The sequence below is a fragment of the Vanacampus margaritifer genome, chromosome 19 (genome assembly GCF_051991255.1).
Source record: "Vanacampus margaritifer isolate UIUO_Vmar chromosome 19, RoL_Vmar_1.0, whole genome shotgun sequence".
Taxonomy (NCBI): Eukaryota; Metazoa; Chordata; class Actinopteri; order Syngnathiformes; family Syngnathidae; genus Vanacampus; species Vanacampus margaritifer.
In genome coordinates this window covers 12,888,476-12,903,554 of record NC_135450.1, presented here as the reverse complement: position 1 = coordinate 12,903,554, position 15,079 = coordinate 12,888,476, and the positions used below count along the sequence as shown (strand labels likewise).

Here is a 15,079-nt window from a genome sequence, read left to right as displayed (position 1 = left end):
GCAAGTAGCAAAATGGCCGCCCAGTGAGATGTATAAAAACGGCTGGATTTTGCTGCTTAACTCATATTCCTCTAACGCGATATTAACAAGAATACCATATTTAGACCAGTGGGGCTGCATAGAACATATTGCCCCCCCCCCCCCCCAAAAAAAAATTGGGGTTGACTTTTCCTTTAAAACGGTTAATTACATTACAATCCAGTTGCTTTCATTTCTACTGGATACTCATTTCTCTTATGTAGCACAAAAGAGCACACGAACCAGGCAGAGGTGATGCCCACCATTAAACTAACAACTGCCACAACCACCGGAACCCACCACAGCGGCCGGGAGGTCGCGCACTCGGGTACGAACACGGTCGTCGTGTCAACCGGCGATGTCGTGGTGCGGGAGGCGGGGCTGGCGGGGCCGGCGGGCGTTGTCGTCCGAGGCGGACGGGGCGCACTGTTGACTTTGGTGAAGATGAAGGGACTGGCCTGTTGGGAGGAGGGTCAGCCGATGATGTCATAATTGGCCTGACCCAATGTCAAGCAAAAAAATGATGAATGCTCTTTGCACTCGTACTGTACCTCAGTGGGACAATGAATCTTGGAGCGGTCGTATGTGAAGTTGTTATAAGCCTGTTTGCTGCCTACAGGCTCCAACTGTAAAATAAAATAATTAAATACACTGTAAAAAAAGAAGTCGTAATATTTACTTATTTCGTGCCTTAAGTAGCTTTTTTTTTTTTTTTAATATATATATATATAAACTGGTAAAATGTATTTAGAATTTCAGAGTGAAAAAAACTTCACTATGTTTTTAAAGTAATTATTATTATTTTTTACAGTGTATAGGAAATTGCCAATATTTTTGGGAGCGGACGACTCGCCATGTTGTTCCACAGCGCTACGGCCATCTCAGCGTGAGCTCGCTCACTGATGTGAAAACAATCCACGGAGAAGAAAGTGGTGTCTGCCTCCCCATCCTAAACAAACAACACCACACTTACTCGCACAATCTGGATGAATCGTTATTATTCTTTTCCAAATGTATTTTTCATTTACTTACGCCAACATAAGGGATGAAGGAATTGTGTAAAAATGGTTGAAGAACAACAGCGAAGTCTTCTTTCGCGTCATAACGAGATCCAGAAATAAGATTACGGATTTCAGTCTATAAGGAGGGAAAAGGAAGTTAGCGGAAAAAAAGAAAAAAGAAAAAAAAATACAGTTTTCATATACCTGGTATTCAAGATTGATTTGTTTCATCTCCTCTATCTCCGGGGAGTATTCGGTTGGGTTGATAACACAAGGACAGGATGTCCTGCAAAGGAAGAAAAAACAAACATAAAAGCACTTTACTGGCTGTTAAAGAAAATCAAATCAAACTCTGCTCATTTTCCAAACCGACCTCTGCAGCAAAGAGCATCCCAGAGTGTTTTTCTTGACTTGTTTTAACGTGTCGATCTGCATTACCTCCACTAGATTGACCAACAGCCGGGGTACCTGCACACGCATTTGAAACTCCAGATTATTTCCATACTTTCTTCTTGGCTTTCGACCGTCCTAAACCCCCCTCTATGTAGACTTTTTTTTTTCCCAGATCCATACTGCGCCCCCCTTTAAAGAACACAGATTGAGCCTTTTTTTTTTTTGAGACAGGTTTTGACTAGTGATGGCAAAATGAAGCTTCATGAAGCATTTGCAATACTTTTTGACTCCTCTAGATGGTGCTCTTGGTTTGAAAATAAAAGCAAGTGCAATAAAAATTGATTACATTTGCATTGCATCTTTGAATCATGAGTGCCATCTTGAGGAGTCAAAAAGTATCGCAAGTGCTTCATGAAGCTTCATTTTCCCATCACTAGTTTTGACTGACTGTAAAGACCAATTCCTTGTGTGTTTTTATATATTGGCCAATAAATCCGATTCAGATTTCGAAAGACTGGATAAGTAGATTTGTAGTATTAACGCAACTCACCTCTTGGTAAAGTTTGTCCAAAGCAAGCATCAAATTGTGACTGTAATTACTAGGTGACAGATTGTTCTGCAGAAAACACAAAGTTGAAGTTACACGACCGTAAGATCATCTTTAACATTATATTAGCGTAGAGGCCATTTTTAACTTATTCACTGCCATTGACGGCTCTAGACGTCAAAAATTCATTTGAACTATTTCTATTAGTTTAACTTTTTTTTTTTTACACTTTTGTTAACAAGAGTGTGAACACCTAGAATTTTTTTTATTGTACATTTAGAACAGATGTAAAATTCGTGATTAATCGTGAGTTAACTAGTGAAGTCATGCGATTAATTACAATTAAAAAAATAATCATCTTTTCTTCCTTAATTTAAATCGCGCCAGGCGATTACAATTTTTAATTGTAATTAATCACATGATTTCAATAATTAACTCACTGCCATGGGAGAAGTTTCCACATCTCCTGAAGTCTCCACTAACACTGGAAAAGGTCACGAGATTCATGACTCATATTTGTTTTTAATTAGTCACTCGTTGGCAAAAAAAAATGTGAACTAACTAACTAATCAGAACAATTTTAAATATTTTTTTCTTTTTTTGAAATGGATTATTTAAAAAAGAAGAAAGAAAAAATCCTTAAAAATGAGGGCGTCAGGCGATCATTTTTTTTTATTGTAATTAATCGCATAACTTCAATAGTTAACTCACGATTAATCACACATTTTATATCTGTTCTAAATGTACATTTTTTTTTTTAGGGTTTCATACTGTTATTAACAAAAGTGGAAAAAGTGTCAAACTAATAGAAATATTTCAAATGAACTTTTGACATCCATATGGCTCAAACTTACTTGATCAATGCAATAATGACAAAGGTCATTTCCCCCTACAAATATTGTCAGAAGTTTCCAGTCCATGTCAAAGTTCACTTCCTGTGCGACAGCAAAAAAAGATTAGAGCTTCATAACAACAACAATCACATCAATGTACAGCAAGCGTTCTTACTTTGTGTTCTCGCATGGCCTTTATGAGAACTTGGATTTGGTTTGGGACGTCCCTGCGACAGACCAGAAACAAAAATCATCTACGACGCGCTTTTAATCGGAATTCTTCGCAAGTTCCTGAATGCACCACGAAGAACGACACGACACGGTACATTGCGTTGGAATCCTATTTCAAGTCCGTCAATGTTAACACGTACGAGGTCTTGGCTCCCGCCGCAGCCATGTTGAAGCCCCTCTGTCTTGAACCCTGACCTTTGGAGAAGCCCTTCAAGGCCGAGTTGAACTTTCTAAGGATGTCTGTGAGGATGTAGAGAACAAAAATAGTGGAATTCAAAGAGGTCTTTGGACTTTCTAGTATGTCAAGTGGTGATCCGCATACTTGGTAGCGTTGTAACCGTGTCCAGAGTTCGGTCTCCCCCAACGCTATACGTGAAGAACAACAACATTGTGGTTACTCGTCAGTTGTCATCGAGCGTCCGCTTCGGTGTATACTCGCCTCCAAGACACGCCTTTATATTCCCTACTGAGCTCCAACAGATTTTTGGCTTTAGCGCCGGTGCCAGCCTGTGTGGAAATGTTACACAAAAAAACGTCAATGACGATTTCTATAAGACAACACGGAAAGAGACGAGAGCATTTTTCAATGATCGGGACACCAACCGTTGTGGAGTCCCCCACGGCTGCCACCACCTTGATGTCTGCCGGTCGGAGCTCGTGAACTATAAACGTAAGAACAGAACATTGTGAACTCCTGGTAGTGGTGACCTGATCGTCACAGATTGGCTGCGTGTCGATATGATTTGTCGTTGTCCAGCTCACCTGATGTTGGCACAGAGTGAGACGGAGCGAGGTCCACGCAGGAGAAGTCACTTCCCCAGTTCTGGAGCGGAGCAACACTCATCATCAACCCTCAGGTAATCATTTTTTCATAGATGTAGGATGATATTGAAAATAATATATATTTTTTTGTATATATAAATTAGTTTACTATTTTTTTGTAAAGTCATTCATTTAAAAAGTCTTCATCTTGCTAACCAACAATATATTTATTTGTCTTTTTTTTTTTTTAAAGTCCTGGCATTTTACTAGTGTATCAAAGATTACTAAACTAGGGATTGTCAAAATGAGTGCATTCATTTTGAGTTAATTTAAAGTTCCACTCTTTATTTTTTTGGACGCGCGATTAATGACCGCCCCATACTTGGAAAGCCTGTGCTGAGTAAATTGCAGTGGCAACGCAGCAGACACGTCCACGTCAAAATTTAGCAGTAATAATAATGCATATATTTGTGGAGACTGGGGTCAAGTTGTATTTTACAATTTAAAAAAAAAAACGTGCAGAATTTCAAAAGTTACATCATGTTAAAGATTGAAAAGGAAAATGCACTGAGCTGTCACCAACGTCTGACAAATGCAATTATGCCACCTAGTGGCAGAAAATGACCAACACAAATCAATATCATACTCATTTTTTACAGTACAGTACATTTTTATGAATTATTATGAAACTACTGTATCAATGACTAAAAGATACAACCATATTTTTATTAACATGTTTTCCTACTATTATGTTAACAAAAGTCTGAAAATTGTACATTTCAAACAGATATAAAATTTGCGATTCATCGTGAATTAACAATTAAAGTCATGCGATTAATTACGATTAAATATATTAATCGCCTGACACCCCTACTAAATACACTTGTTGGATGAAGAGTAAGCCAGATAAAAAGTAGAAACTACTTACCGTATTTGGTGCCGGTGTTGGTGGCGGAGCAGTATATGTGTAATTGCTGTTGCGAAAGGTTCGGATGAACGGGGAAGTCTGTGAACAAACAAACGGAATTATTTGAACGTCACGCACTGGTGCTGCGTTACTCGATGGACCTCACAGACAAAGAGCGATTCCACTTCATTATTTAGTTACTGTCCAAGCTCATCAGTAACAGTACAAGTTGATTTATCTATCGCTATGTTGCTGGCATAGATAGATGAACAAATATACAAATCTTCGAGACAAATTAACTCATTCACTGCCATTGACGGTTATAGACGTCTAAAAATCATTTTAACTATTTCTATTAGTTTAAAAAAAAAAAAAAACTTTTTTTTTTTTACTTTTATTAACAAGAGTATGAAAACATCGAAAAAAAAATGTTTTACATTTCAAACAGATTTTTTGAAATTTGTGGTTAATCATGAGTTAACTAGTGAAGTCATGTGATTAATTACGATTACTAATATTAATTGCCGGACGCCCCTAATTTTTTATCTTTTCTTTGTTTTTTAAATCTGTTTTTTAAAGAATAAAAGATTATTAAAAATTAGGGGCGTCAGGTGATAATTTTTTTTTAAATTGTAATTAATCACATGACTTTGCTAGTTAACTCACAATTAATTACAAATTTTATATCTATTCAAAATGTACAATAAAGAAAATTCTAGGTTCTCTTACTCTTGTTAACAAAAGTAGAAAAAAACGTTAAACTAGTAGAAATAATTCAAATTAATTTATGGCAGTGAATGAGTTAAGTGAATTTGGTTTCCCACTGCGCAGCTGATGATCTGGTGAAGTCCTACCTTGGAGGGACATTTCAGTTTAAGGTCTGTGGAAAAATCTTGAGTGGACGATTTGTTTCCTAGTGGCTCCAGCTGTGAAAAACGGATCAAAAGTAGATCAGCATGAACCATCTCAACATGTCAGTGTTGTTGTTGTAGTAAAGCTTTCATTGCTACCATGTTGTTCCACAAGGAGCGAGCCATCTGAGTGTGGGCCTTCTGGCTCAGGTGGAAACAGTCGGCACTGAAGTACGAGCGATCGGGACGGCCGTCCTTTGACAAAAATAATACAAGTGTTTGAATTGAGGTCTAAGTGCCTAACATTTCTAAAATGACTAAAAGAAAAAAACATGTTTACGTGGAATTCTGATAGACATGTTAATTACTGCCACCTAATGGACTGGAGTGGAACTTGAAAGAGGAATAAAATATTTGTCCCCTTTGCGTGTTCCAAAACTTGAAGACAGATTTAATGTAAGAAAAAACACCTTTGCAAAAATGATTTTAATCTAACAGAGATCTCTGGACATCGTAACAGACTCCAATTCATCACTTAACAGGTGGAATTCAGAGCGCCGAATGTGCCTCTTCCGCGTGTAAAATGGCTTCTTATAGTTAAAACCGACCGCCTCTCTTTCATTTGTAGACAAAACGTACTCTCTGGGTACTTTTCCATGAGCGATGGCGAAAACAGAGTCAGGGGTGCGTGTTCGAAACAGATTCTGTTCTCAAGGACCAAATGTGTTTTCCCACAGAGAAGGAACTTCTAGACCAAATAATATGTCCAAGCTTGAGGTCAAATTATACTGAGTTCAACACTACTTGCTTTACACGTCTATAAAACCTTTCAACATGGTTAATATAAAGAATTAAGATGTTAATAATGTATAACAATGGTTAATATATGAAAATAAAGAATTTAAATGTTAATAATATCTAACAAACTGCATCATAGTCAATCCTCTAAACTGTGATGTAAAACCAACAAACAGATGGATGAAAATGTTCACAGTCGTACTGACCGCTAGTCTGGGAACGATGATTTCTCTGAAAAACGGCTGGACGACCACCGTGAAGTCCGACCGGGTGTCGTAGCGCTTGGACTCGACCAGTTCATTCAGCATCAGCTGTGAGTCAGAGGGCAGCGCGACCATTCCGTCGCGTCACATTTTAGCATTTAGCTAACGTTGCCGTTTTTAACTTCCTGCTCCGGGTTACCTGATATTGCCGGTTCAGTTGCGCCAGTTTATCCAGTGAGGTCGAGGTGGGCTTTGGTAAGATAACACAAGGGCATAGAATACTGCAAAAGAACAAATAAAGGAATCATAATAAAAAAAATAATAATAGTAATGATACATAGAAGAAGAATACTTTAATAATTTGTTTTCCAAATCCATACTGTGCCCCTCCCCCCCTTATTCAAATAAGTGCATTTTTGACCCCATTGGGCTCATTTTGAAGCTAGTGTGGCTTTCAACTGCAGTTGTGGCGTGCGACTCACTTGACCAGCCAGGTGGGGCACTTCAAAGAGGGGTCCAGATGCATATCTCTCAAGGGCATAATGTGCAAGGGTTCGATTAAGTTGACCAGAGCTCGAGGCACCTGGCAAAGATGCTCTCAGTTAAATCATAAAAAGAAATTGCGGCGGCACCGGCGGCAGCGGTGTGTCTCGTTTTACCTCTTTGTGTAGATGATCCAGGCTTTCTTGGACATTTTTGACAAAATTCTCCACAGAGAATTTGAGCTGTAAATGGAAAAGAATGAAGCAGTGAACGGTTTCATGCGCTTTCTTTTGGTTCCTTTGAAGTAATTACTCACTTTGGAGGACCAAAATTGCCAAAATAAATGAATACAAATTCAAATTAAAGTGGATATAAAAAAAAATCTAATTAAATAAAAAAAAAAAAATATATATATATATAAATGGAAATAAAAACTATGATATATTTATATATAAATACATTTTTAAAAACGAGACAAAAAAATCAAAATAAATGTGAAAATAAATATATAAATAGAACCAAATAATCAGTATATATTTTTACTTTTATTTATAGATATCTATATATTGTTTTTATTTCCATTATAATCCTTTTTTCAGTCTTTTTATTTTTACTTTTATTTATGTATAAATAAATCGTAGTTTTTATTTCCATTTATATAAATTTTTTTGTATTTAATTTTTGAATGACATTTTTTATATCCTTTTTCATTTTCACTTTTATTTATGTACCGGTATGTATTTATTTATTTTAATTTTGGCCGTTTCGGTCCTCCATACTCACAGAGTTGTAGCAGTAGTCGCAAATGTCATTTCCACCTATAAACACGGTGATGACTTTCCAGTCGGATTTAAAGTTGATTCTCTGCATCGAAGATGGATTTCATTAAACGATTCGTAGAAACAAGTGAGAAAATCAAGTAGATTTTACTTTTTTTTTTTTTTTTCAACTGTTTTTCTTAGATTTGTTTCACTCGCGCACTTACGGTGTCATTCTTCATTCTCGCCACCAGGGCTCGCACCTGAGGTGGTAGGTTACTATTTAACACACACACAAATAAAAAGCAGTTCATAATATAATTATTTTCTTATACAATATAGATACAACATATATGTGGGAAAAAGTAATCCTGTTTTCTTTCAGCTTTTGGTCAGTAAAACCAAAAGTAATGATTCAAAACACTGTCATAGCCACCGAGCTAGTATCCGAGAGGACTTACTTGCTTTTTGCTCCAGCGACAGCCTGGTTGAGAAAAGCCTGAGGTGTGTGTTGTTTGCCCGTCCCGACAGAGTAACCCGTCACGTTGGCATTAAAATGCTTTAATATATCTATGACCACATCATAAGATCATTTCAAATACAGCTCGTGCAAATTGAAGTATAAGAAAGAAGCATAAAAGCACTGACTGGGCAGCGTTGTTACGGTTGTGAGGTTGCCGTCGCCGCCAACACTGGACAAGACATTGACATTTGTTCATTTGCAGCTTAGAAATGCTGAATTCAAAAATAATCATCTTAATTTGAAGGCAGCAAAGTTTGAGTCACCTCCAAGATAAACCTCTGTATTGGGTCAGGACATCCAGAACGTTTGTTGGGCTGGATGCAACTCCGTTCCCTGCCTAGCATGGTGGGGGAAAAACAATACAAAAATTTAATTTTAAATAAATTAAAAAATTAAAAAATCTAATTTAAAAATGTTAAAGAATTAAATATTTAAAAATGTTGATTTTTTTTAATTTAAAATGTCAATTTTTTTTATTTAAAATGTCAATTTTTTTTTAATTTTATCATTTTTTTAATTAAAATTTTTAAAATTTTCAAATTTTATCATTTTAAATATTAAATGTAAAATATTTTTTAAAATGTTGACATTTTAAAATTTGAATTTTTTTTTTTAATTAAAATTTTTACATTTTTATAATTAATAAATTAATATTTTGCACTGACTTAGAGTAATTCACTTATTTCGCAATTCAAATTTTTGTGAATATTGAGTTGAAAATGATGAAATAATAAAGTGACTCTAGACTGCAAAATACTGCGTTGATTTAAAAAAAAAAAATCTTATTTTACATTTTGACTATTTTTTTCCCATGGCACACTCTCAAAGGCGTAACCATTGTTCTAAATGTATCATTTAATTTCACATTTCAGGTTTCACATTGCAAAATGAGGCAAATTCTTTCAAATTGTCTGATAAATAAATATCAAAAACGAGCTTCACACAACTTCTGCCAGTCGTCTATTGAAGCCACAATCAGGTTGACTCACTGTCAAAGAGTCTCCCACGGCGGCAACCACTCGGATATCGCCCGGCCTCACTTCGTGCACTGATAACACACAAAGGGCAAGTTACCGTAAGAAGGATTTATCAACTAGGCGGCGCACGTCATGTATCTAACAGGGAAGTAATCACCTGACAAATTAAAGATAATAAAAAGTCAAATAAGATCTTGTGAAATACGTCTCACAAAATCACCTTTAAAAAGTTTTTTTTTTCTTTAAATAAAAAAAATCATGTGATTTTACAAAATAATATTTTAGCCACTTACCCGAGGCGGGTGTAGAGTCGGAAGGGCCGATGTCCTCGCAGAGCATCGGCGTGCCTGTATTCTGAGCGGACGCGCGCAAAACATGCAGAGTCAAAACGAAACAAGCGGCGCACAACGCTGCCCCCACGGCTCCCATTTGGATTCAAGTGATGCAAAAAGACGACTCACGGGAGAGGCGAGAGGAGAGGCGTCACCGCCGTCATTTGTTGGAGCGTTTCCCTCCGTCCTCAGGAAGGGGCGGTCCTTGACGGGGGGGAGGAGAAAGTGACCAATATAATTATCATAATGTAGAAATCTGTCAGATTGAGAAAACCACTTTTTTTTTTTTTTTACCAGGGGTGTGCAAACTTTTGTACCCAGGTCGACGGTAAACTAAGCATGTACTCACCCCAGTCGGACATTGCAAGGCAATAACGTTCCCATTGTCGTCTGTGTTATGTTTGTCAGTCTCGGGCTGCAGCTGCAAGACACGTTTTTGACGCAACAATGGCCGAGTGTGGCTGGATTGAAGGAGTCACGGCCGACGCGTGTGCGAGGCCTCACCAGGTTGCTCCACAACTGCGCCATCAGTTTATCCGTCCCGCGTGACGCTTGTGACTCGAAGAGAGGCTTCCCAATCTGCAAAGAACGTTGTGCTACTTTACTATTATCTGTGCGAGTCACAAAGTTGACTTTTTATTAGAGATATCTTGAATTAAAAAATAAATTTAAAAAAGAGAGAGCAATGATGATGACATGTCAAATCGGTAAAATTACTGAATGAACAATACTGAGCTCTCCAGAAAAGATTATTATTATTATTTTTTAAGTAAAAAAAATATATATTTTTTTAAAAAAGTAAAAAATAAAAAAAAAAGAAGAAGAAAAAAAGCGATATCTTGAAGTGGAAATGCTGACAAGAACATTTGGCTCCTTTTTTTTTGCCGAGCGCCACAATAAATCTGAGCGCCATCCACATAGCAGTGAAAGTAAATGCAATGAAAACAGCCGGGGGCCCCAAGGTTGACCCCTGTGGAACACCATATTAAATTGGCCATGCGAAACAAATAGCGATGGTCCCTTAGCGCAGAGGTCCCCAACCCTGGTCCTCAGGGACCGGTATCCAGCCTGTTTTCCATGCCTCCCACAGCCAACACAGGTGATTCATATCATCAGCAATCTCTGGAGAAGGCTGATAACGATCTCCACCTGTGTTGGCTGTGGGTGGCATGGAAAACAGGCTGGATACCGGTCCCTGAGGACCAGGGTTGGGGACCTCTGCCTTAGCGGACGAAAGAGAAAGGGACCGACTCACATTGTCGGACGCAAAGTGTCTGACGAGAGGTTCGTCCTGCAGGATGACGCTGAAGTCGTCTTTGTGCCAGTTGCTCTTCAACAGGAGCTCATGCAGAGACGTCTGAAACGTGTCATGCAAACAATCGAAAAATAAAAAAATGAAGGATATGTCAGTTATGAGTGAGCGTAGGCAGGAAGAAAACTGACGAGCTCAATGTAGATGAATGGAAACACGGTAGCGACAAACCTGAAGGCCGTGAGTCAGCGTGGCTTTTAAAAGTCGGGTCTCGCCGCCTTGATTTCGTTCCAAACACGGGCAAAACCTTTCAAGGGGGAAATTGTTTCATTGGTCAAATAAGAGGGGTGTCAAGCGGTTCCAATTTTTTATTGCAAATAATTGCATGATTTTAATAGTTAACTCACGATTAATTGCAAATTTGAAATCTTTTCGAAACGTACAATAAATATTGTTCATACTCTCATAACTGATTTTTTTTAAACTAATAGAAATATGGTTGCATCTTTTATTCATTGATACTCATTTCATAAAATTGAGTTAAAATTTAAAAAAATCACTGTACTGTAAAAAAAAACCCGAGTGTAATATTGATTTATGTTGGTCATTTTTCTGCCACTAGATGGCATAATTGCTTTCGTAAGACGTTGGTGACAGCTCAGTGCATTTCTCCTTCACATTAAGAGTTGTCTCATCTTTAACATCAAGTCGCTTAAAATTGTAAAATACAACTTGACCCCAGTCGCCACAAATATATGCATTATTATTAAATGTATTACTTAAAAATGTTGGCGTAGATGTTGATCATTAATCGCGCGTTAAAAAAAAATGGTGGCATTAAAGGAAAAAAAAAAAAAAAAGTCATTTCAATCGTTTTGTAAGAACATACTTGTTTTGGAAAGCGTCTCTCTCTCCATCCCATAATGCAACACTGACCAGAGTCCGCTTCAGCTGCAGCACAATTGGCCGTCAGACAAATCAAGAAATCGATTGCGACGATATCGACAACATCAGATCACTTTATGTTGACGTCAACTCAACCTGAGCCCGCAGCAGCTGTAAAGCAGCGTCCGCCTCGCTCATCACCGATCTGATAAGGGCTCGAACCTGCCAAGAACAAACACAACATGCACAGAGACGCCTTGAACTTGTTCGTTATCTCTCGGCACTCGTCGCCACCAGCGCCGCTTTTATGGCACGGCTTGCTTCGCGAAGTCTGCCAAGGCGCTGACTCTTACTGATGACGCCGTCAAATTGCAAATCAGCAGCTCAGGACTGGAAATTCTGTTCACCGCGTGGACATTGAAGCTGACGTTGCAGTTCTTGCACAACTCGGCAAAATAGGCGGAACTCAATGTATTTTTTTTATTGAAGTGTTGATTGCCATTAGAGCTGTCAAAATGAATCGATGAATCGAGAAGTAATCGGTTATCAAATTAATCAACAACTATTTTAACTCATTCGCTGCCATTGACGGCTATAGACGTCAAAAATTATTTTTAACTATCTCTATTAGTTTAACGTTTTTTTTCCCACTTTTGTTAACGAGTGTAAAAACCTAGATTTTTTTTGTTGTACATTTAGAACAGATATAAAATTTGTGATTAATTGTGAGTTAACTAGTGAAGTCATGCGATTAGTTACAATTAAAAACATTTAATCGCCTGACGCCCCTAATTTTTAATGATCTTTTCTTCTTTTTTTTGAATCGTGTCAGGCGATTACAAATTTCAATTGTAATTAATTACATGACTTCAATAATTAACTCACAATTAATCACAAATTTTATATCTGTTCTAAATGTACAATTAAAAAAAAAAAACTTTTTTGTAGGTTTTCATACTCTTATTAACAAAAGTGGAAAAAGTGTAAAATTAATAGAAATATTTCAAATGAATTTTTGACGTCTATAGCCGTCAATGGCAGTGAATGAGTTAATAATCGAGTAATCGTTTGGAGCAATTTTTTTGTAATTGAAAATTGGTCAACAGTAAATGACCACTGATTTCTGTAGCCTTTCATGGAAGGAGACTGATTATCTTCTGCGTTCAATCAAAAGAAGATGTAAACAATGACTGAACTGGCGACATAATCGGTTTCAAAAAGGTTGACGAGTACGACAGCCCCCCCCCCCACTCTTTTTTTTATCACGATACAAATACGAAATAAACAACAATCACTGGTTCATAAACAAAACGCTTTTGTAAAACGCTGAAATGCAAAATAAAAATGCATCCGATTAATCGACTGAATAATCGATTGGACGACAGCAGTAATTATCCTTAAGCGTTGTCTTCACCTCCTGCTGCTCGCATGCGCAGAACTGGTCCACTCGCACAAAAACAAGCACCAGCTTCCAAGAATGCTGAAAGAGAAATCAAAATAAGACGCATCAGCAAAATGACATCATCTCCACCGGATCTTCTACAAACCTGATTGTCGCGCAGATAGAGCGACGCCTCTTCTGCTTGCTCCAGCAGCGAGCTACAAGCGAGAACATTTCAAATTCAAATTCAAAGCAGTATTTGTTTTGTTTGTTTTATATCGTCGTAAGATTTCCCAGAAATCGGTTTACCTGTCTCTTCTAAATTGAGGGAAATTCATGTCAGGCTTGAACGTGCTCATCAGCTCTGATAGGATAGAAAACACGAGCTTTTATAAAAAATGCACATTTTAGTGGAAACGTGACGTGTGAAAATGTTGAAAATTCACCTTGAAGTCTTGATACCACATTGGACAACTCGGTGCTAAATGGGGGGTGGGGGGGGATGTTTATTGTTTTATGTGTGCCAATAAAATTGCACTGATTTAAAAAAAAAAAAAGATAATAATCAAGGTCACCTGTGCACGTGCAATCCAATTGAGGCTAAAACCGCAACGTCTTCAGGCGCGACACGGTTGACTTCAGAAACAAAAATGATGTTTGATTTATGCCTGTATTAAATATATACGATAAAACGTGCTCTTCTTACCATTCAATGGAGGCTGCTGAGAGTGCAGCTTTGGATCACAAGGTTGACCATTTACTAAAAAAAAGAAAAAGAAAAGAGAAATCATATTTAGAAAAAAGCAGCACACATGATCATATTTCTTACTTGTCAAATGAATATATCTAAACAAGTCACCTGTTGCCAAGGAGAACTCCAGGAAGGCGGCGACAACCAACAATGGAATCATCTTCATAAAAAAATTAAGAATAAATAATAAAAAATTTTTTTTTTTAAATATTTTCCTTTTCCAGAAATGAATCTTATAGATCGTCCCCCCCACTCTTCCACGGAATCCTTCTCACTCGGCAGTTAGCCGCTGTATGGCTATTATCAGTTGTACCCGACCATAGTCGATGATAAGTATCATAAATACGTCCGAGGGGGGGTTGTTGGCCGGACTGGCTCGTTCAAAGGATATCATTGAAAAAGCCAAACAATAACTCTTATCTCTTTATGATATATTTCTGTCTTCGTGCAGTGAGATATCCAACAGTTCTGTGGCGAAATCAGAGTATGCTAACTTGTAGCTAACTTTACAGGGGAAATGTTGCATGGACAGAACGAAAGCAAATATATTTGTTTTTGGCGATGCACTGAACTCATTCACTGCCATTGACGGCTATAGACGTCAAAAATTCATTTGAACTATTTTTTTTATTAGTTTAACATTTTTCCCCACTTTTTTTAACAAGAGTATGAAAACCTAGAATTTTTTTTTATTGTATGTTTAGAAACAGATATAAAATGTGAGTTAAGTAGTGAAGTCATGCGATTAATTACGACGGCAAATTTCAATCGCCTGACGCCCCTCATTTTTAATGATCTTTTCTTTTTTAAATCTTTTATTTATTTATTTTAAATAAAGAAAAGATTACCTTTAAAAGATATTTTTTTCTTTTTTAAATCTTTTTTTTTTTTTAAAGAAAAGATTATTAACTCATTCACTGCCATTGACGGCTATAGACGTCAAAAATTCATTTGAACTATTTTTTTTATTAGTTTAACATTTTTTCCCCACTTTTTTTAACAAGAGTATGAAAACCTAGAATTTTTTTTATTGTATGTTTAGAAACAGATATAAAATGTGAGTTAACTAGTGAAGTCATGCGATTAATTACGACGACAAATTTCAATCGCCTGACGCCCCTCATTTTTAATGATCTTTTCTTTTTTAAATCTTTTATTTATTTATTTTAAATAAAGAAAAGATTACCTTTAAA

At 37.0% G+C, this 15,079-nt stretch overlaps 1 protein-coding gene across 1 annotated transcript; it reads right to left on the bottom strand.

Annotated features, from left to right (window-relative positions):
• Positions 1-47: 47 nt before the first annotated feature.
• LOC144039772 (phospholipase B1, membrane-associated-like) lies at positions 48-14,046 on the bottom strand. Its single transcript, XM_077553423.1, has 41 exons — positions 13,995-14,046; positions 13,842-13,895; positions 13,445-13,499; positions 13,302-13,353; positions 13,169-13,234; positions 12,076-12,200; positions 11,911-12,010; positions 11,759-11,820; positions 11,101-11,176; positions 10,873-10,974; positions 10,122-10,196; positions 9,967-10,038; positions 9,747-9,821; positions 9,579-9,639; positions 9,298-9,356; positions 8,572-8,645; positions 8,434-8,477; positions 8,247-8,355; positions 8,013-8,064; positions 7,811-7,891; positions 7,204-7,269; positions 7,027-7,127; positions 6,744-6,825; positions 6,548-6,652; positions 5,703-5,798; positions 5,547-5,618; positions 4,714-4,791; positions 3,786-3,846; positions 3,627-3,685; positions 3,463-3,530; positions 3,346-3,389; positions 3,164-3,263; positions 2,968-3,019; positions 2,814-2,894; positions 1,963-2,028; positions 1,393-1,487; positions 1,224-1,305; positions 1,051-1,155; positions 872-967; positions 570-644; positions 48-476 (listed from the first exon to the last, which is right to left on the bottom strand). The coding sequence occupies exons 1-41, from the start codon at positions 14,044-14,046 to the stop codon at positions 192-194; spliced, it is 3,315 nt and encodes a 1,104-aa protein (XP_077409549.1). The 3' UTR covers positions 48-191.
• Positions 14,047-15,079: the final 1,033 nt, after the last annotated feature.

Coding starts and splice junctions, on each gene's coding strand:
- LOC144039772 (XM_077553423.1), bottom strand. CDS start 14,046: ATGATTCCATTGTTGGTTGTCGCCGCCTTCCTGGAGTTCTCCTTGGCA. Junction 13,354..13,444: donor CCTCAATTTAGAAGAGACAG/GTAAACCGATTT, acceptor TCTCGCTTGTAG/CTCGCTGCTGGAGCAAGCAG. Junction 8,065..8,246: donor GTCGCTGGAGCAAAAAGCAA/GTAAGTCCTCTC, acceptor TGTGTTAAATAG/TAACCTACCACCTCAGGTGC.